The 20163-nt window shown below is 43.0% G+C and overlaps 2 protein-coding genes across 4 annotated transcripts; both read right to left on the minus strand.

The window, feature by feature from the left end:
• Positions 1 to 3419: 3419 nt before the first annotated feature.
• si:dkey-86e18.1 (uncharacterized) lies at positions 3420 to 14365 on the minus strand. Of its 3 annotated transcripts, XM_024003528.2 has the most exons (6): positions 14280 to 14365; positions 14027 to 14151; positions 4928 to 4968; positions 4749 to 4823; positions 4423 to 4612; positions 3420 to 4115 (listed from the first exon to the last, which is right to left on the minus strand). In XM_024003528.2, exons 1-6 carry the CDS (start codon positions 14288 to 14290, stop codon positions 3607 to 3609), a joined length of 951 nt encoding a protein of 316 aa, XP_023859296.1. In that variant the 5' UTR covers positions 14291 to 14365; the 3' UTR covers positions 3420 to 3606. The 3 variants fall into 3 exon arrangements, with proteins under 3 accessions (XP_023859296.1, XP_023859295.1, XP_023859294.1); XM_024003527.2 differs by having other exon boundaries at positions 4423 to 4609; positions 14027 to 14347; XM_024003526.2 differs by having other exon boundaries at positions 14027 to 14345.
• A 3005-nt stretch (positions 14366 to 17370) lies between these two features.
• Positions 17371 to 19502, minus strand: LOC111975849 (transcription factor Jun). The gene has a single exon (XM_024004496.2). The coding sequence runs from the start codon at positions 19069 to 19071 to the stop codon at positions 18088 to 18090; it is 984 nt and encodes a 327-aa protein (XP_023860264.1). The 5' UTR covers positions 19072 to 19502; the 3' UTR covers positions 17371 to 18087.
• Positions 19503 to 20163: the final 661 nt, after the last annotated feature.

Genomic DNA, 20163 nt, shown 5'->3' on the forward strand with positions numbered 1-20163 from the left:
CATTCTATACACATTTTGCAACATGGTACTTTTATATTTATTTTATTTTTTATTTCACCTTTATTTAACCAGGTAGGCAAATTGAGAACACGTTCTCATTTACAATTGCGACCTGGCCAAGATAAAGCAAAGCAGTTCGACACATACAACAACACATAGTTACACATGGAGTAAAACAAACATACAGTCAATAATACAGTGAAAAATAAGTCTATATACAATATGAGCAAGTGAGGTGAGATAAGGGAGGTGAAGGCAAACAAAATATATATATAAATAAATAAAAATATAAAAAGGCCCTGGTGGCGAAGTAAATACAATATAGCAAGTAAAAAAAAAAAAAGTAGAGTAGAGATAGTAGAGATAGAAAAAGTAGAGATAGAAATAATGGGGTGCAAAAGAGCAAAATAAATAAATAAATACAGTAGGTAAAGAGTAGTTGTTTGGGCTAAATTATAGATGGGCTATGTACAGGTGCAGTAATCTATGAGCTTCTCTGACAGCTGGTGCTTAAAGCTAGTGAGGAGATAAGTGTTTCCAGTTTCAGAGATTTTGTTAGTTCGTTCCAGTCATTGGCAGCAGAGAACTGGAAGGAGAGGCGGCCAAAGGAAGAATTGGTTTTGGGGGTGACCAGAGAGATATACCTGCTGGAGCGCGTGCTACAGGTAGGTGCTGCATTGGTGACCAGCGAGCTGAGATAAGGGGGACTTACCTAGCAGGGTCTTGTAGATGACCTGGAGCCAGTGGGTTTGGCGACGAGTATGAAGCGAGGGCCAGCCAACGAGAGTGTACAGGTCGCAGTGGTGGGTAGTATATGGGGCTTTGGTGACAAAACGGAGGGCACTGTGATAGAGCTGCATCCAATTTATTGAGTAGGTTTTGGAGGCTATTTTGTAAATGACATCACCGAAGTCGAGGATTGGTGAGGATGGTCAGTTTTACAAGGGTATGTTTGCAGCATGAGTGAAGGATGCTTTGTTGCGAATAGGAAGCCAATTCTAGATTAACTTTGGATTGGAGATGTTTGATGTGAGTCTGGAAGGAGAGTTTACAGTCTAACCAGACACCTAGGTATTTGTAGTTGTCCACATATTCTAAGTCAGAGCCGTCCAGAGTAGTGATGTTTGACAGGCGGGCAGGTGCAGGCAGCGATCGGTTGAAGAGCATGCATTAGTTTTCTTGTATTTAAGAGCAAATGGAGGCCACGGAAGGAGAGTTGTATGGCATTGAAGCTCTATAAAGCAATCACATAACAATAATACATTACAAAACATAAGCTATTTAATCCCAACCCTCAGCCACTCTCATCCCATACCAACTATCACATTCCAGACTGTTGGAAAAGCATTCCTCATGAAGCTGGTTGAGAGAATGCCAAGAGTGTGCAAAGCTGTCATCAAGGCAAAGGGTGGCTACTTTGAAGAATCTCAAATATAAAACACTTTTTTGGTTACTACATGATTCCATATGTGTTATTTCATAGTTTTGATATCTTCACTATTATTCTGCAATGTATAAAATAGTCAAAATAAAGAAAACCCCTTGAATGAGTAGGTGTGTCCAAACTTTTGACTGGTACTGTATATTCTATTCTTTACTTCTACCGCCACCCCAGAGATAACACCTTTGATATGCACCCTGCTTCGAAGATCCACACACCACACATTCCACTCTGATATCTTCTTTAGGTGCAGAGCATGTTCCTCCTGTTCCATAGATACACTACAAATAATAATATGCCCACTTCTTGTTACTCTCATCAACGCTACCTCATCCACAATTTGTATAGACACTTCAAACGGATCTCCCAGATCAAAAACCCTTACTCCGACCAAAATATTGTCAAAACTAGCCATCGATTTACCAAATTCCACTACCACTTTACTTCTCTTATTTCCTTTTGCATTCACCATTGTAATCCAATTCTTCTCACACTCATCTCCACTCAACACGCTTTCGGATTCCAACATAACATCCGCTTCCGCTATTTTGCTCATTGAGTTTGGCAGCACCTGATGTAGTTATCCAGGCTTCCTGGCAGGGACAGCCCTTGACCCGGTTGGTGGTGCCATCTGCGGGATGAAGTGTGGAAGTGTATCCTGGTAGAGTATGTTGCCTAACTGTATGCTAACACTAAACTACTCCCCCCATATAATAACAGCACAAATCTGCAGGTAACAGGTTCTGCAGTAACTGTGCTCTGACTAAAAGGGCACCTCACCACCACGTCAGCCCAACCAGACACTTCTGGTTTCCTCTCTGGGTATATAACACACCTGTTTCCCAGAAGTGCCATGCTGATAGAGGTCCCCACAGCAACGGAGCGGGGGGGGGTTAGGGTCGGCCGTGGGCTGTGCATCGTCAGGGATGTGAGTTTTGTATATGAATAAGCAGTCTGGCTAACATTGAGTCAGCATGTCATCAACACAGCGAGGTGTCTGTTGCATAAAGCTGCTGGAAGTGGTAGAGCCTGATTATGCAGAAACAGAAGCTGCAACCTGAGAGTGACAGCTAATATGTCACCCTGAAATATAGACATCCTATTCTCATCATCGCCTTAGCAGGTCATCTGTTGCAATTATTGTTTCATGTTCTAATCAAACAATCAGAATGGAGTGAAAATCTGTCCTACTAATTATTATTGGTTCTTATATTATTTCCAAAGTAGAATTCAGCACCACAATCTCAGAAGGGTCTGTCTGTCAGGTCACATTTGTTTTCTCAAGCAAAAGAAAAGCCCTTGAAGTATATTGTATCATTGCCCTTTTTTGTTCAAATATTTTTTATTGAACACACACAGGAATGGTGTATAGGTATGAAAGGCAGGTATACCATTTTTAACTAAACATAAAAGAGCAGACAGAAATAAAAAGATCCAGAGTTCTGGGTACAAAACAATTATTACAAAACAAGACATACAAAACAAGGACAGGTAGAAAGAAAGAGGGTGGGTGTCACCCCCCCCTTATCCCTCCCCCCCTTTATCCCTTCCCCTTATACCCCTCCCCGCTGCTCGGGTGGCGGTGCCAGCACGTGCTGCCCAGAGGTGGATTAAAATATTACAATGGAGAGTGCGTTAAAAAGTACAAATTCACAGCGCCGAATGGTCCAAGTAAGAGAGGAAAGGCTGCCAGATCTGATCAAATGTTAATAATTTATTGTTCAGAATATATCTAATCCTTTCTAAGTGTACAGTGTTTGCCAATTCGCTGAGCCATAATTTGGTAGTGGGCGCTTCCCTCTTTTTCCAGAACAACAAGATTAGTTTTTTTGCCGAAATGAGACTGTAAGAGATGAGTTGTTTTTGGGGGTTGGTTAGTCCGATTAGGGAATCAGATACTCCCAGGATTATCAGAAGCGGGTCTGGGTCAATTGAAGTCTCCAGAACTTCAGAGAGGATCCTAAAAATTCCACACCAGTAACATATCATTGCCCTTTTTATTGTGTATTTACATAATGTACAATAAGAAAAGAAAGAACCTGTGGTTCACAACAGCTGATTGAGTTCAGGGCAAAATGGACAAGTACTGGAGCATGGGATGTCCATGAATGGCAGATTGAGTTCTGAGTAGTGATCAGGGATCCAGTGTTAATAACATAGCCATGTCATGTGTCGGCTTCATCGTCTGAGGATGAGTAGCAGCCTAGTCCCAGTACATGCCCTGTGCTCTTTTCATCATTAACGGTGCTATGGGCTCCTCCTGCCCCTGTGCTGTCTTGTATCTCTCCCCCTGTATTGTCTCTGTCCTGTGCAGCAATGGCCCTTCCCAGTGGGGAGCTGTGGAGGTTGGGTAGCCCAGAGAGCAGCACCCTGGCCAGGCTCTGAGTGTGAGACGACCCTGGTTGTAATGGGCCTCTGGACCCAGCTAGAACCACCGCCAGATGGGTGCGATCAAAGTTCAGGGGCTGGTCCTGATCTGGATTGGTGGTCTCTGGGCTGGGATTAGTCAGGTCAACTGGAAATGTGCTGAGGAAAGTCCCTGATTGGTGGAAGTGTACCTTGTTCTCAGAGGCTGAGGTTGCATCACTTCCTGTTCTTTCAACGACCCAGTTACTCTGTGCTCCACCCACCGGCCTGCTCAGATCACATGATTGGAGACCGCGTGGTTTCTTGGCTACAGATGAGAGAAACCAGGAATTACCTCTAGACCAGAGTTTCTCAAAATGTTAGTCATGCCTGATATATTTGGGATCAAGGCTAAAGACAGGAACCTGACTGTAAAATAGGTTTGGTATTTTTTATGTGCCACAATATAATTTTAGATTGGTTATGACTATGGTCATATTAAAAGACTAATTGGGAACCTCTCTTCTTAATAGAAGACAACCCATATAGCATATGAAAGCTGATTGTTTATGTTAGAGGTAAGACAACAAAACTGGTCAGAACTAGACAACAGAGCCAAACCCTGTTAAACTGACCAGTGTTGGGGGAGATGTGTGTGTCTGCACTCCTCTTGGTGTATGCTCTAAGTGTCCAGGGCTGGTGTTTACAGGTCGGGTCCAGGGCTTGCAGTTTACAGATGAAGCGTTTATACTCTTTCTCCAGCCCCTGGATGCTCAGCTGGAACTCTGCTATTTTCCTCTCAGGGTAGTGAGACAACTGGGACTGCTGAGAGAGAGGAGAAAAAAATTACGTGTGCCATACTCACTTTAACATGAAACTTCAGTGTGGGTATCCTTTCTTCACACACACAAGTCAATAAACAACAGCATTATTACTGTCACTCATCACTTCACAAGCCTACCTGCAGATAATACTCAATTTCATTCTTGATGCTTGGAATCCACTTTTTAATGGATGAGGCTGAATTGAGTGTTGACTGTGGAGGGGGAAAAAACATATCAGATCGTTAGTGCAAGTCATATTTATCCCCAATAAAGTGTGAATTACTGTCAATTAGATTAAATGTGTAGGAGAACTCACCAGTTTGGGTCTAGGTTCATGAACATCTTTGATACGGCCCTCTGTTTCAGGGCACAGAGAAGGAATTACATTTAGCTACACATTTACAGTAAATGTTCAACACAGGCTTTTATTCAAGCCCGGGATAACACACCGGATTCAACTGATCACCCAGATCTGAATAAGTTGAAAGGTGTTGGGTTCTAGCTTTAAATATACTTATTCGTGTTACCATACTAGAACTTAACGATTACTTTACATGTATAAGGAATAGGTTGGGGTCAATGAAGGATGTATAGGAACGTGGTGTATGGAAAGTCACATTCTGTCAAGCATGTTATTGCTGAATATCAAGGCTCCTAAAAAAGGGAGGTAAAAGGAGAACTGTCTGGTTTCAGTCACTGATAAGGTAGGACAGTGGCGGATTAGGGAGGAGCGAGGAATTCGGCCCAAGGTCAGGTCAGATGAAGTGAGAAGAAACAGTCCAATTTCATACGCATACACTTCCACAAATGTTCTAGCATCAGGCAGGGCCATGACTACACCAGTGAAAATAACTAATTAAGTTCCAGCCTAACAACAGAGATGTATTGGCTGTCCAGATGTATAAGGAGTTGACCCCGAATAGTAGGAGGTAATAAATATATGTGCTTGTGTAATCATGCTTAGTCTTTTACAGCTCTATGACCCAGTGGGGTGAACAAACTTGGTTTGAGCTTTTTCTAGTTGTCCGTGAGTTTTTACTCTGTTTGTTCAGAACCTAACAGCTGTAACAAAAGTCTCTCCACCCAAGATCGATCTGTAGCTAGCTCTGGTCCAAGGCGTTACTTGCAGCTTAAACCTTCTTCAACGCCCTGCTGCATCTTCACATGTAACTCTTCATATAGCTGACTAAACTCCATGGTGAAGGAAGTTTCTGATGAACACAACCAACAGAGTTGAGCAGGGACCAGGCTTTGTGGAATTCAGTCCCGACTACATCGATTCGCTCAAGGTCAAATATATTTTATTATTATATAATTTTCCTTATTTCAGGTCAACATTAGGGACAGATTTGACATACAGTAGCAGTCAAAAGTTGACACCTACTCATTCAAGGGTTTTTCTTTATTTTTACTATTTTCTACATTGTAGAATAATAGTGAAGACATCAAAACTATGAAATAACACAAATGGAATCATGTAACCAAAAAAGTGTTAAAGACTATTCAAAGTAGCCACCCTTTGCCTTGATGACAGCTTTGTATACTCTTGGCATTCTCTCAACAAGCTTCATGAAGAAAGCTTTTCCAACAGTTTTGAAGGAGTTCCCACATATGCTCAGCACTTGTTGGCTGCTTTTCCTTCACTCTGCGGTCCAACTCATCCCAAACTATCTCAATTGGGTTGAGGTCGGGTGATTGTGGATGCCAAGTCATCTGATGCAGCACTCCATCACTCTCCTTGGTCAAATAGCCCTTACACAGCCTGGAAGTGTGTTTTGGGTCATTGTCCTGTTGAAAAACAAATAATAGTCCCACTAAGCACAAACCAGATGGGATGGCGTATCGCTGCAGAATGCTGTGGTAGCAATGCTGGTTAAGTGTGCCTTGAATTCAAAATAAATCACTGACAGGTTCACCAGAAAGCACCCCCACATCTCATCCTCTATGAGTCATGGTGGGAACCACACATGTGGAGATCATCCATTCACCTACTCTGCATCTCACAAAGACATGGTGGTTGGAACCAAAAATCTCTAATTTGGACTCAGACCAAAGGACAGATTTCCACCGGTCTAATGTCTATTGCTTGTGTTTCTTGGCCCAAGCAAGTCTCTTCTTCTTATTGGTGTCCTTTAGTAGTGGTTTCTTTGCAGCAATTCGACCATGAAGGCCTGATTCACGCAGTCTCCTCTAAACAGTTGATGTTGAGATATGTCTGTTACTCTTTGAAGCATTTATTTGGGCTGAACTCTGAGGTGCAGTTAACTCTAATGACCTTATCCTCTGCAGCAGAGGTAACTCTGGGTCTACCTTTCCTGTGGCGGTCCTCATGAGAACCAGCTTCATCATAGCGCTTGATGGTTTTTGCGACTGCAATTGAAACTTTCAAAGTTCTAGAAATGTTCCATATTGACTGACCTTCATGTCTGAAAGTAATGATGTACTGTCATTTCACTTCGCTTATTTGATCTGTTCTTGCCATAATATGGACTTGGTCTTTTACCAAATAGGGCTATCTTCTGTATACCACCCCTACCTTGTCACAACACAACTGATTAGCTCAAACACATTAAGGAAAGAAATTCCACAAATGAACTTTTAACAAGGCACACCTGTTAATTGAAATGCATTCCAGGTGACTACCTCATGAAGTTGGTTGAGAGAATGCCAAGAGTGTGCAAAGCTGTCATGAAAGGGTGGCTACTTTGAAGAATCTCTCTTGGTTACTACATGATTCCATGTGTTATTTAATAGTTTTGATGTCTTCACCATTATTCTACAATGTAGAAAATAGTAAAAATAAAGAGAAACCCTGGAATGAGTAGGTGTCCAAACTTTTGACTGGTACTGAATGTACATATATTTGAATTCCAAAATGAAACAAGGTAACATAAAACATTGCATAACCAACATACACCAAAACAAAAGCATACAAAACCAATATAATTATACATTCCCTTTCAGTTCCCTGCTCTTAATTTTTCATATTCATTTAATGAATAAAACATTTTCCTTACATGCCTTAATTAATTTGACTGTCGCAAAATGTGAGGCTGTAGCGACAAAATAATTATTCTATACAAGAAAGCGACCAGCGTCAAGTTGACACACATTCATATAATTGTTATATTGACACTTCTTAGGGTATCTGCAAGATTAGGGGTAAGTGATAGCAAAAAGGGGTCTCATATTGTTTAGAAATCTCATTACTTGTTCCTGAATACAGCACTCATTCTCTCCAGTGTTAACACTTTAAAGATCTCACAATACCACTGGTTTATTTTTGTTGGCTGGTCTTTTACCCAGTGAAGGAGAATGCATTTGCAGGCCACAAAGAAAATTTCACACGAAGATTGAGCAGTGCTCAATTAAAGTAAGTGAGAGCCTGTTCCCGACGACACCGAGTACAAATAGCCATGGGTCCATTCTTCTAGGACATACATGGCATTCGGAAAGTAGTCAGACCCCTTGACTTTTTCCACATTTTGTTAGGTTACAGCCTCATTCTAAAATGGATTAAATTACAAAATTTCCTCAATCTACACACAATACCGCATAATGACAAAGAAAGCTTTTTGACATTTGTGCAAATCTATATATATAAAAAACACTTAAATATTACATTTACATAAGTATTCAGACCCTTTGCTCAGTACTTTGTTGAAGCACCTTCAGCAGCGATTATAGCCTCCCGTCTTCTTGGGTATGACGCTACAAGCTTGGCACACCTGTATTTGGGGAGTTTCTACCATTCTTCTCTGCAGATACTCTCAAGCTCTGCCAGGTTGGATGGGTAGCGTTGCTGCACAGCTATTTCCAGGTCTCACCAGAGATCGGGTTCAAAACCGGGCTCTGGCTGGGCCACTCATGGACATTGAGACTTGTCCCAAAGCAACTCCTGCATTGTCTTGGCTGTGTGTAGAATGTCATTGTCCTGTTGGAAGGTGAACCTTCGCCCCAGGTCTGAGGTCCTGAGCAGGTTTTCATCAAGGATCTATGTACTTTGCTCCGTTCATCTTTCTCTCGATCCTGACTAGTGTCCCAGTCCCTGCCGCTGAAAAACATCCCCACAGCATGATGCTGCCACCACCATGCTTCACCGTAGGGAGTGCCAGCTTTCCTCCAGACTTAATGCTTGGCATTCAAGCCAAAAAGTTCAATCTTGCTTTCATCAGACAAGATCATTTTGTTTCTCATGGTCTGAGAGCCCTTTAGGTGCCCTTTGGCAAACTCCAAGAGGGCTGTCATGTGCCTTATACTGAGGAGTGGCTTCCGTCTGGCCACTCAACTCAACTTTAAAGGCATGATTGGTTAAGTGCTGCAGAGATGGATGTCCTTCTGGAAGGTTCTCCCATCTCCATAGAGGACCTCTGGAACTCTGTCAGAGTGCATAGTGACCACCTGGTTTTGGTCACCACCCTGACCCTGACCAAGGCCCTTCTCCCCCGATTGCTCAGTTTGGCTGGGCGGTGGTTCCAAACTTCTTCCATTTAAGAATGATGGAGGCCACTGTGTTCTTGGGGACCTTCAATGCTGCAGAAATGATTTGGTACCTTTCCCCAGACATGTGCCTAGACACAATCCTGTCGCGGAGCTCTACGGACAATTCCTTCAACCTCAAGGCTTGCTTTTTGCTCTGACATGCACTGTCAACTGTGGGACCTTACATAGACAGGGGTGTGCCTTTCAAAATCATGTCCAATCAATTGAATTTACCACAGGTGGACTCCAATCAAGTTGTTAAAACATCAAGGATAATCAACGGAAAAAGGATGCACCTGAGCTCAATTTCATGTCTCAAAGCAAAACTTTTTTATTATTATTACTTTTAACACATTTGCAAAAATAAAAAACTGTTTTCGTTTCGTCATTATGGTGTGTTGTCTGTAGATTGGTGAGTAAATTATTATTATTATTATTATTATTTTTAAATATATGTTTAAATAAGGCTGTAAAGTCACAAAATTTGGAAAAATGGTAGGGGATCTGAATACTTTCCAAATGCACTGTGTAAAGGTGCCATCTGGAGAGGATACAAAAGTCTGGGAAAAATATTCCTTTTAAATCAGATTCATTCTAATGGCAGGTATGTCTATCTAGGTCTTCCTTCCCCACCCCCCATTTTAATGCTGCTGCTACTTTCTATTTTCCATGTATAGTTACTTTACCTATACCTACATGTACATATTACCTCAATTACCTCGACTAACCGGTGATCCTGCACAATGACTCTGTATATAGCCTCTCTACTGTTATTTTATGGTTGCTCCTTAATTATATTTCAAATCAAAGTTTGTTTGTCACGTGGCCAAATACAACAGGTGTAGACCTTACAGTGAAATGCTTACTTACAGGCTCTAACCAATAGTGCGGAAAAAAAGGTGTGTGTGTAGGTAAGTAAAGAAATAAAACAACAGTAAAAATACATTTAAAAATAAGAGTAGCAAGGCTATATACAGACACCGGTTAGTCAGGCTTATTGAGGTAGTATGTACATGTAGGTATGGTTAAAGTGACTATGCATATATGATGAACAGAGAGTAGCAGTAGCGTAAAAGGAGGGGTTGGCGGGAGGTGGGACACAACGCAGATAGCCCAGTTTGCCAATGTGCGGGAGCACTGGTTGGTCGGGCCAATTGAGGTAGTATGTACATGGATGTATGGTTAAAGTGACTATGCATATAAGATAAACAGAGAGTAGCAGCAGCGTAAAAGAGGGGTTGGGGGGGGGGCACACAATGTAAATAGTCCGGGTAACCATTGGTTGCCTGTTCAGAGGTCTTATGGCTTGGGGGTAAAAACTGTTGAGAAGCATTTTTGTCCTAGACTTGGCACTCCGGTACCGCTTGCCATGCAGTAGTAGAGAGAACAGTCTATGACTGGGGTGGCTGGGGTCTTTGACAATTTTTTCCTCTGACACCGCCTGGTGTAGAGGTCCTGGATGGCAGACAGCTTTGCCCCAGTGATGTATTGGGCCGTACGCACTACCCTCTGAAGTGCCTTGCAGTCAGAGGCCGAGCAATTGTCGTACCAGGCAGTGATGCAACCGGTCAGGATGCTCTCGATGTTGCAGCTGTAGAACCTTTTGAGGATCTCAGGACCCATGCCAAATCTTTTTAGTTTCCTGAGGGGAATAGGCTTTGTCGTGCCCTCTTCACGACTGTCTTGGTGTGGTTGGACCATTCTAGTTTGTTGTTGATGTGGACACCGAGGAATTTGAAGCTCTCAACCTGCTCCACTACAGCCCCGTCGATGAGAATGGGACGTGCTCGGTGCTCCTTTTCCTGTAGTCCACAATCATCTCCTTAGTCTTGGTTACGTTGAGGGATAGGTTGTTATTCTGGCACCACCGGCCAGGTCTCTGACCTCCTCCCTATAGGCTGTCTCGTCGTTGTCGGTGATCAGGCCTACCACTGTTGTGTCGTCTGCAAACTTAATGATGGTGTTGGACTTGTGCCTGGCCATGCAGTCGTGAGTGAACAGGAGTACAGAGGGGGACTGAGCACGCACCCCTGGGGAGCTCCAGTGTTGAGGATCAGTGTGGCAGATGTGTTGCTACCTACCCTCACCACCTGGGGGCGACCCGTCAGGAAGTCCAGGATCCAGTTGCAGAGGGAGTGTTTAGTCCCAGGTTCCTTAGCTAGTGATGAGCTTTGAAGGTACTATGGGGTTGAACGCTGAGCTGTAGTCAATGAATAGCATTCTCACATAGGTGTTCCTTTTGTCCAGGTGGAAAGGGCAGTGTGGAGTGCAATAGAAATTGCATCATCTGTGGATCTGTTTGGGTGGTATGCAAATTGGAGTGGGTCTAGGGTTTCTGGGATAATGGTGTTGATGTGAGCCCTTACCAGCCTTTCAAAGCAATTCATGGCTACAGACGTGAGTGCTACGGGTCTGTAGTCATTTAGGCAGGTTGTCTTTGTGTTCTTGGGCACAGGGACTATGGTGGTCTGCTTGAAGCATGTTGGTATTACAGACTATCAGGGACATGTTGAAAATGTCAGTGAAGACACCTGCCAGTTGGTCAGCACATGCCCGTAGCACACGTCCTGGTAATCCGTCTGGCCCCGCAGCCTTGTGTTTGTTGACCTGTTTAAACGTCTTACTCACGTCGGCTACGGAGAGCGTGATCACACAGTCGTTCGGAACAGCTGATGCTCTCATGCATGCCTCAGTGTTGCTTGCCTCGAAGCGAGCATAGAAGTGATTTAGCTCGTCTGGTAGGCTCGTGTCACAGGGCAGCTCACGGCTGTGCTTCCCTTTGTAGTCTGTAATAGTTTGCAAGCCCTGCCACATCCGACGAGCGTTGGAGCCGGTGTAGTATGATTCAATCTTAGCCCTGTCTTGACGCTTTGCCTGTTTGATGGTTCGTCGCAGGGCATAGCGGGATTTCTTGTAAGCTTCCGTGTTAGAGTCCCTCACCTTGAAAGCGGCAGCTCTACCCTTTAGCTCAGTGCAAATGTTGCCTGTAATCCATGGCTTCTGGTTGGGGTATGTACGTACAGTCACTGTGGGGACAACATCCTCAATGTACTTATTGATAAAGCCAGTGACTGATGTGGTGTATTCCTCAATGTCATCAGAAGAATCCCGGAACATGTTCCAGTCTGTGATAGCAAAACAGTCCTGTAGTTTAGCATCTGCTTCATCTGACCATTTTTTTAATAGACCGAGTGACTGGTGCTTCCTGCTTTAATTTTTGCTTGTAAGCAGGAATCAGGAGGATAGAGTTGTGGTCGGATTTACCAAGGGGAGGGCGAGGGAGAACTTTGTACGCGTCTCTGTGTGTGGAGTACAGGTGATACAGGTGAATGCCCTTTGAATGGTTTGGTACCTACTGGAGAGCTCCTCTTTGTCTACACCCATTCAGCATTGTTCACACCCTCTTAAGCTTTAGCCCCACCCATCTCTTTAAGGGTTGATCCGAGCGTTCTGTCCTAATAACGGCATTCAAGTACCCAAGCTAACTGGCTAGCTACTTCCAGACACATATGAGAGAACAGCTCACTGACCATTTTACTCATCCTAGCAGAGCTGGTTAGGCTGTTTTTATGTTATCCAGAGTGTTGGTGACTGCAACTCCAGAGCGTTGGAAACAATTTACGCTTTTTTGCCAACGTTTACTGACACCGGCCATATTCAACGGGTGTTGAGCGTTTGTAAATTCCTCATTTGTTCTGCGCTCTGGCACGGACGAGAGTGCTCTGAAATCGGAGTAGATAGCCAGGCAGAATTTACCAGCTACGTCTGTCAACAGTTGTCGCAGTGACATTCTTGAAATGGATACTTGCATAGTGGAGTCTTTTGTTAAGACACATAGGTAGCTAGCTAGCTAAACAATGAACCATAATCCCAACTCATGTTACTACCATGCATGAATATGGTAGCTAACCAACCAGGTTCAATGTTAGCTAGCTAACATTAGACTATAACTAGCAAAGCAAATGGCTCTCAGATACGAATAATAAGATCATACACGTAACGTTAGCTAGCGAGCCAGCTAGCTAACATTAGCTAGCTAGCTAACAGTACACTTCAACTTGAAATTAAAACAACTTTCTGTCAAAATTAGAAAAGTGTAATATCTGAAAATGTAGCTAGCTAGACTACCCTACCTGTATAAATCATGGATGGACGCTTCTCCCAGTCACAGATGCCCATACTCTAATTCCACTGATTTCCCTCCATACATGTTAGAATTTTTTAACTAGATAAAGTGTTTTTATCAAAATCAATCACTTTTGCATGGGAAAACACAGAATCCTACTAATTACCACTCATGCTTAATTACGTCACATGGCTCATGCCCAGGAGTCAGTCTGGTTTTAAATCGAATGTAATCAACTTTCAGACACCAACAAGGCCAGGCAAGATAATGCCACGTTCTTGTGCTAGAACTAGGAAACTCATACATTTCCAATTTGTTATTGTTGAACGCAGCACGTGATTACCTACAACCAATTAGCAAGTCGGAAATGTCAGAGTTTCCTAGTTCCTACTAGCATAATCCCTCAATCTGTCAGTTTATGACGTGGGGGGGGCATTCCTGCAGATTCCCACGGGCAGGAATGCCCGAATTGTGGTCTGCAGTGGCACACTATTGATCAAATCGGGGGAATATCATTTTTGGAGGGATGAATGGAAAGCTGCATGGAGTTGAAAAAGACTCAAACCGAACATATCACCGTGGACCAGATATATAATGTAAATAGCTAGCTTGTTAAGAACAGGCTAGCTCGCTGATAGCTAAGGCAGTGGGTGTTTCTAGCTATAGGCTAGTAGCAAGCTTGCCAGAGCGAAATTAACTTGATAGGAAGTCTAGCTAGCTAGATAATACTAACAATGTTTGCTAGTACTGCAAAGAGCCATAGTTAACGTGTAGCTAAAAATACAAACGGAATATTTAATCACTTACCATCTCTTTCTTTTTGAAGCCATAATCTGTTCAATTTCCCCAGTTGTTTCTCCTCGTTTCTAGCCATTTGGGAGAGACACGCTAATTTACCAGCGACATTCTTCTTTTTGGGGTATATTGGCGAACTGACGTTACACAAAAAAAAGTGTATTGTCGTCACCAATTGGATGGGGGTTAAACAATGAACTAAAGGAAAATAAACTACTAAATATATAAGTATATATTCCCACTCCTCTGTCATTCGAAACCTTACCAGCAACACATCAACAAAATGTCACATAATTGTCTAGCCAAGTCATGTGACACGATGGACGGACTCGTTCCAGGATGTCTGTGTTCTAGTGCATCTCAGATGTTAAAAATGAACAACCACGAACCAGAGTACTCCCTGGTGGGAGCGGCCATTCTTATTGACTTTGTATTTTATTGTATTGTTGTTTAAACAAAACAAATGTAACTATATATATATATATAATGTAACGACCCTGGGTTTATAAGCGCGGATATCGGCTCTGCCGCCCGAGCATGCTTTTGCCGCACAGTCGTTAGCGCGCCGGACTTCGGGCTAGAAGGTCGAGGATACGAGACCTGCTCCCTGCTGCTTCATTACAATATATATATATATATATTAGTTAAAAATGGGGGAGGCAGCAGTAATAGTAAACTTCATATCCACATTTGTCTCTCAGTGTCTGTGAAATTGAAAAACAAAATAGATGGCTGCTATGCATAGTTATAGACGACACTATGCTACAGTTTATGACCATCCTGATAACTGTTATAAGCTGTTATAAGCTTCATAAGCATCAGAAATTTCACCCTTTTTAAACAACCTTTTGTGGCCAATTAATAAACCTCATCTTTACAAGGGTTAATTTAGAAATGGAATAAATGATTGGCATATTCTTAAATTACTAACTTTTATATATTTAATTCTGCTAAACATTGCATTATAACATTTCACCGTGTATTAGGCTCCCGAGTGGCACAGCGGTCTAAGGCACTGCATCTCAGTGCTAGAGGCGTCCAGGCTGTATCACAACCGGCCGTGATTGGGAGTCCCATAGGGAGGCGCACAATTGGCCTAGCATCGTCTGGGTTAGGGTTTGGCCGGTGTAGACCGTCATTGTTAATAAGAATTTGTTCTTAACTTACTTGCTTGGTTAGATAAAGGTTATGTCTTTAGTTATTTGCCTTTGAACGAACAAACAACCTGCTTGGAGGACAACGTGCAGTGAACGCTCATTCAAGTGCAACGTAGGATGCTTTGGTCTGTCCCGCGCAAAGATTAGAGAGTGATCTCCACTTCCGGTGAAACACGCATACTTCCTATGAAGATAGGATGAAACTGGTTCTCCAATAGAAATCCCCGATAACGCCTATAGGCGATGTCATGGCGACTTTGGCTATCTAATGTCATGCTCAGAAACACGTCATCGGGTCTAACGTTCGTCTTGCGCCAAACTGCGCATGTGCAGGCCGTTAAAATCAAAGCCACTCCATCAATATAACGTTTTTTTTTACAAGAATGAAAACGTGTCAGTTTGTCACTTTCACGAGGTTGGAGTAATAACATGTTCAACTACTTAAGACATTGGCATAGGTAGTGTCTTTCGATTTCGAGAAAATGAACAACTAAGGAAGAATTGTTCACTTCTCTCACTGACATCTCAAACCCGGCCTGGTCTGCTTTGTCTGTTTCGCAAGCTTTCCCAGAACTGTCACGACGTTGCGCATCTGGGTTTAGAAACTCTTGGGTTTAAAAATGTTTCGACTTGCTAACTAGTTGAACGCAGCACGTGTATAATACAACAATTTAGCAAATCTGAAATTTACGAGTTTCCTATTCCTGACTAGGACGTGAACGCGGCATGTGTGCTTATCTGGCGGGGTGACGTAGGTCTTTCGAACGTACTCTGTCATCATACGGGGTGCGTTCGTAAATTCCCTCTGGCTATCTACTCCGATTTAAGAGCACTCTCGTCTGAGTGATTTTAAATCTTAGTTTGACCTACTTTGTAGTTTGTATATTTGTAGTACATTGTGTAGATATTATGTCTTCTAGATACTTCTAGATATTCCTGTTTTTAATTATAGGGAACATTTATTTGTGTAGCGAACAACTACTTGTTTCTTGAACATCAGATTCTATTCCTCTATGAGTACTGTTGTAATATAAACATGCTTTTATTTGTTCTGTATTGTCCTGATCATGATCTTCATCAGTAATAAACTAGAGCCTTGGCTCTGGAGAAAATACCCAGATTTTTTAAACTGTGCTCATCTCATTGGCAATGTCGCCCTCTTGTGAATATTTCAGAGTCCTACAGGAAATCACATACTTTCTGCTCATCCAGTATATATGTATGTTTTCTTTACTGTTTCTGTATTAGCAGGTGCTCATCGGCCATCTAGCTGGATAGTTATTAAAACGTTATGATTATGCTCTTATTTATTACAATTGTATGACTCTGCCCAGTGCCCACCCCTCAATATAACATGTCTGGATACAATGTAACCATAGACCTATGCTCAAATGTTTTGTTTGTAAATATATTTGTTTACATTAGTTACCACCATGTTTCTTCCTGTCGCTTATTCCTCTGGTGTTATTGTTGTTTACAGTGATCATGCTTGTAATGCTGTGTGAGCAACCCTATAGTCATGTTGACCAGGGCAACAGGAAGTTAAGTTTATGATACAATATAGGGACAGAACATGTTCCACTACACACAATTCAGCTGTGCTATGAATTTACTAAACACTTTGGCTGCAATGCATTAAAAATTACTTTAGAAATGATTGACAATGTATTATGATTGAGTAATTGAAGTTATAATCATGATTTACTTTATAGGTCCCTCAACCATAGCAGTGTGTCAGAAGCATTTGCCCTGGAGGCCTGTGAATGTAGGCCACTTCACAACATACAGAGTATCTGTGTTCCTTTTACCTTGTTAGATGGTGAGACTCAAGTGGAGCTGAGGTGTTAGGTGGCCCACTCATGTTGCACTCGAATCTACACTAGAGAGATAGAAGGGTCATTGACTGAAACTCAATCACTAACCTCAGGATCAATAAGGCATTCCTGGCCTACATCCCTGCTGTAGAGGTTGAACCTATAACCACAGGCCTAGGACCAGATTACTCAGTCCCACAGCAATGTCTAACTAGTGTGCTGTAGAGAGATAAAAGGGTCATTGACTGTGAAACTCCATCACTAATCTCAGGATCAATAAGGCATTCATGGTACAGATAACTTGCTGCTCTCTTAACATGTTGCAACATGTTTCAGTGTACACACACAATACACATCATTTCACAACACACACAGAAGCATCGTATTCAGTTCACATATGTTTTATTACATTTCTTAAATATTGATTTGTTTCTGAAGTGCTCAGAAAATGAACATACAAAATTATATTGTTTCTTATTACAAATTGTAAATGTAAGTACTCCAAGTCGATCTTATATACAACTAATAACAATGAGTGGAACCCCATTAAATAACTTCAGAAAAAAACAAGTAACTAAGCTTTTTTCTAACTTAATTCAATACAATTAAGAATAAACAATACATTGTAACTCAAAAGTTAGGCAGCTTTTGTTAAACGTTTTCATCTGTTTAGACTAGGCTACACGCCTTCTCCTTCAGCGCCAGGAAGTTTTAAAAGCTACTGTCTTTGTTTTTTCTAATACTGAATCATCACGAAGGTCCATTCATAAAAGCACAGCTTGGTCAACGCCAACAAATACCCAGTCAATAAAAACAACACGAAACAAAACATCCGTTTGTCCTGTTTGTTGCTGTTTCTTTTCCTTCACACGCTCTGCTCTGTCCGGGGCCCCAACTCCTGTGCGCAACGGTGGCGCGCGAAGCACCCGGTTAGAGGCAGCCAGCCAGTCACGGTTCCCTCCCACCATTCTCGTGCTGTTACTGTCCCATTCTACCTGTCACAATGCCACGGAGCCACGGAACAGCCATCCAGTCACTTATAAACGATCTGTCCTTTTCGTTCAAACTCTTTCTCTATTCTTCCCCAAGTGTCCTCTCCTCTTCAGAAGGTCTGGAGCTGCTGCGTCAGCATGAGTTGACAGCCGCTGTTGACATGGTTCATCACCTTCTGTTTGAGCTGGGCTACCTGTTCCCTCAGCATGTTGGCTGTGGAAGCCAGGTCGGAGTTCTGAGTCTTCAGGTTCTTCACCTTGTCCTCCAGCCGGGAGATGCGCTCTAGCTTCCGCTTCCTGCACTTGGAAGCGGCGACGCGGTTCCTCATGCGCTTCCTCTCGGCTTTGATCCTCTCCTGATTCTCCATGTCGATGGGAGAGAGTGGAGGGGTCTCCCCGAGCATCTCAGGTACCGTCTGGGGCTCCTCTTTCAGGGCTGTGATCCTGGGGTGGGGGTGAGACTGCTGCCCATAGATGGGGAGCTGAGGCGGGGCAGAGGGGAAGCTCATAGCCGGCACTGAGGTGGTGTAACCCGGGGCTGAGTTGGTGGTGACAGCCGGGGTGAAAGTGTTCAAGTTTTCGTAGACAGGTGACTCAGAGCGCATGGCTACGTTGTTATAAACAGTGCTCCCAGCCACGGAGCAAACAGGTGGGAGTGTGGTCGAGTTGTTGATTCTTGTCTGCCCGGTGGAGGTGACTGGGACCCCAGGTGCGTTGGGCAAGACGTGTTGATGATGGAGCTCCGCCAGAGCTCTAACGAACCCCTCGGCAAAGCCCTCCTGCTCATCAGTCACGTTCCTCGGGCAGAGGAACTGCGTCGGGGTAGGTGTGGTGGTGATCAGGCCGTTGCTGGACTGAATGATGAGTCGCTCCAACTCTGGGGAGGCAAGTTTGAGGAGCTGCACATCCGGAGAGGTGAGGATATCGCTGGCTTTAGCCTGGAGGTGAGGTTTGAGTGTGATGGTTGGGTCAGCCAGGTTCAGTGTCATGCTGTGTTTCAGAGCTTTGGGGTTGTATCCGTAGCCCGCGTTCTGATGCTGGGAGAAAGCATTATGCGAGTCGTCGTAGAAAGTAGTTTCCATCTTGGTAGACATAGAATATAAACCAAACACTCAGTTTGAAATGTCTCTAGTAGGCTACTCAAACAGAAGATATGTGTGTTTCGGTCACCTCTCTCTCGTTCTTTCCGTTGTAAAACTCTGAGAAATGTGTCATAATGTGTCAGACAATGCTTTCAACCCCCGAAGCCGAGCTAAGAGTCTCTGGAATAAAATCGTGTCCCGTACACAGACTTCTAACTTGTAAGCGCACTCCTTGTCCCGAGAAAAAGTATTATGTTCAGCTGCACGGATAGTCTGACTCAGAACGCTGTATAAATTCTTCAAATTCGTTCTTTCGCTTCTGTCCACAGTTTTTTGACAGTCTTTGAATGAGACGCGGTAAGTGCTATAAGTTCTTATAGTTCAACAGCATTCCTGCTCAAAGCGCGCCTCTCTAGCGCTCTGTGTGTATACTGACTCTTCCAGCGTGGAGGCAAAGCTTATCTGCAGCCACTGTCTCTCTAAAAATAGACATGATGTCACCTCTGGAGTCTTCCATTGGTTGCAGGCGTTCGCGGGGCGTTCCCTGTTGCCAGATAAGGCGCGTTGCCTAGACGACCACCCAGAAGATTCTCGGTCTCGCGTTGGCTGATGGGATGAGGTAATGCTGCAAGAGAAGGGACGCGGTGCATTGTGGAATGACGTGTGGTTTTTGAATATCTGGTTACCCGCGGCTTAGCGCTCACAGACAGTAGTGGCGGGATAGACAGTGTGTGTTTGGAAAATTCCCTTGATATGTACAATTCATTGATGTATGTTATCCAATATATAGGTCTATGCTGCATTATGTATTATTCCACAGAAAATATACTCCCCATACGTTTTTATAGAGATTCAAATTATTTTCTGCCAGACAGACTTCCTCTGCCTCCAGAAACTTTGCATGATCAGCCCTGAGGTAATGTGTTACTGTTTTATTATCCATGATGCAAATAATGATGTGTTTGAATAATTGTCTTGATGAATGTCATTGTTTGATTGAATGAATAATAGACTAACATTTGCTTATGAAGTTATACAGGACATCACTTATTAGACGTTTTATCTGTATCTGTCTGTTTCAGTACATTGAGAGAAATTATATCC

This window comes from Salvelinus sp. IW2-2015, linkage group LG16 (genome assembly GCF_002910315.2).
Source record: "Salvelinus sp. IW2-2015 linkage group LG16, ASM291031v2, whole genome shotgun sequence".
Lineage (NCBI taxonomy): Eukaryota > Metazoa > Chordata > Actinopteri > Salmoniformes > Salmonidae > Salvelinus > Salvelinus sp. IW2-2015.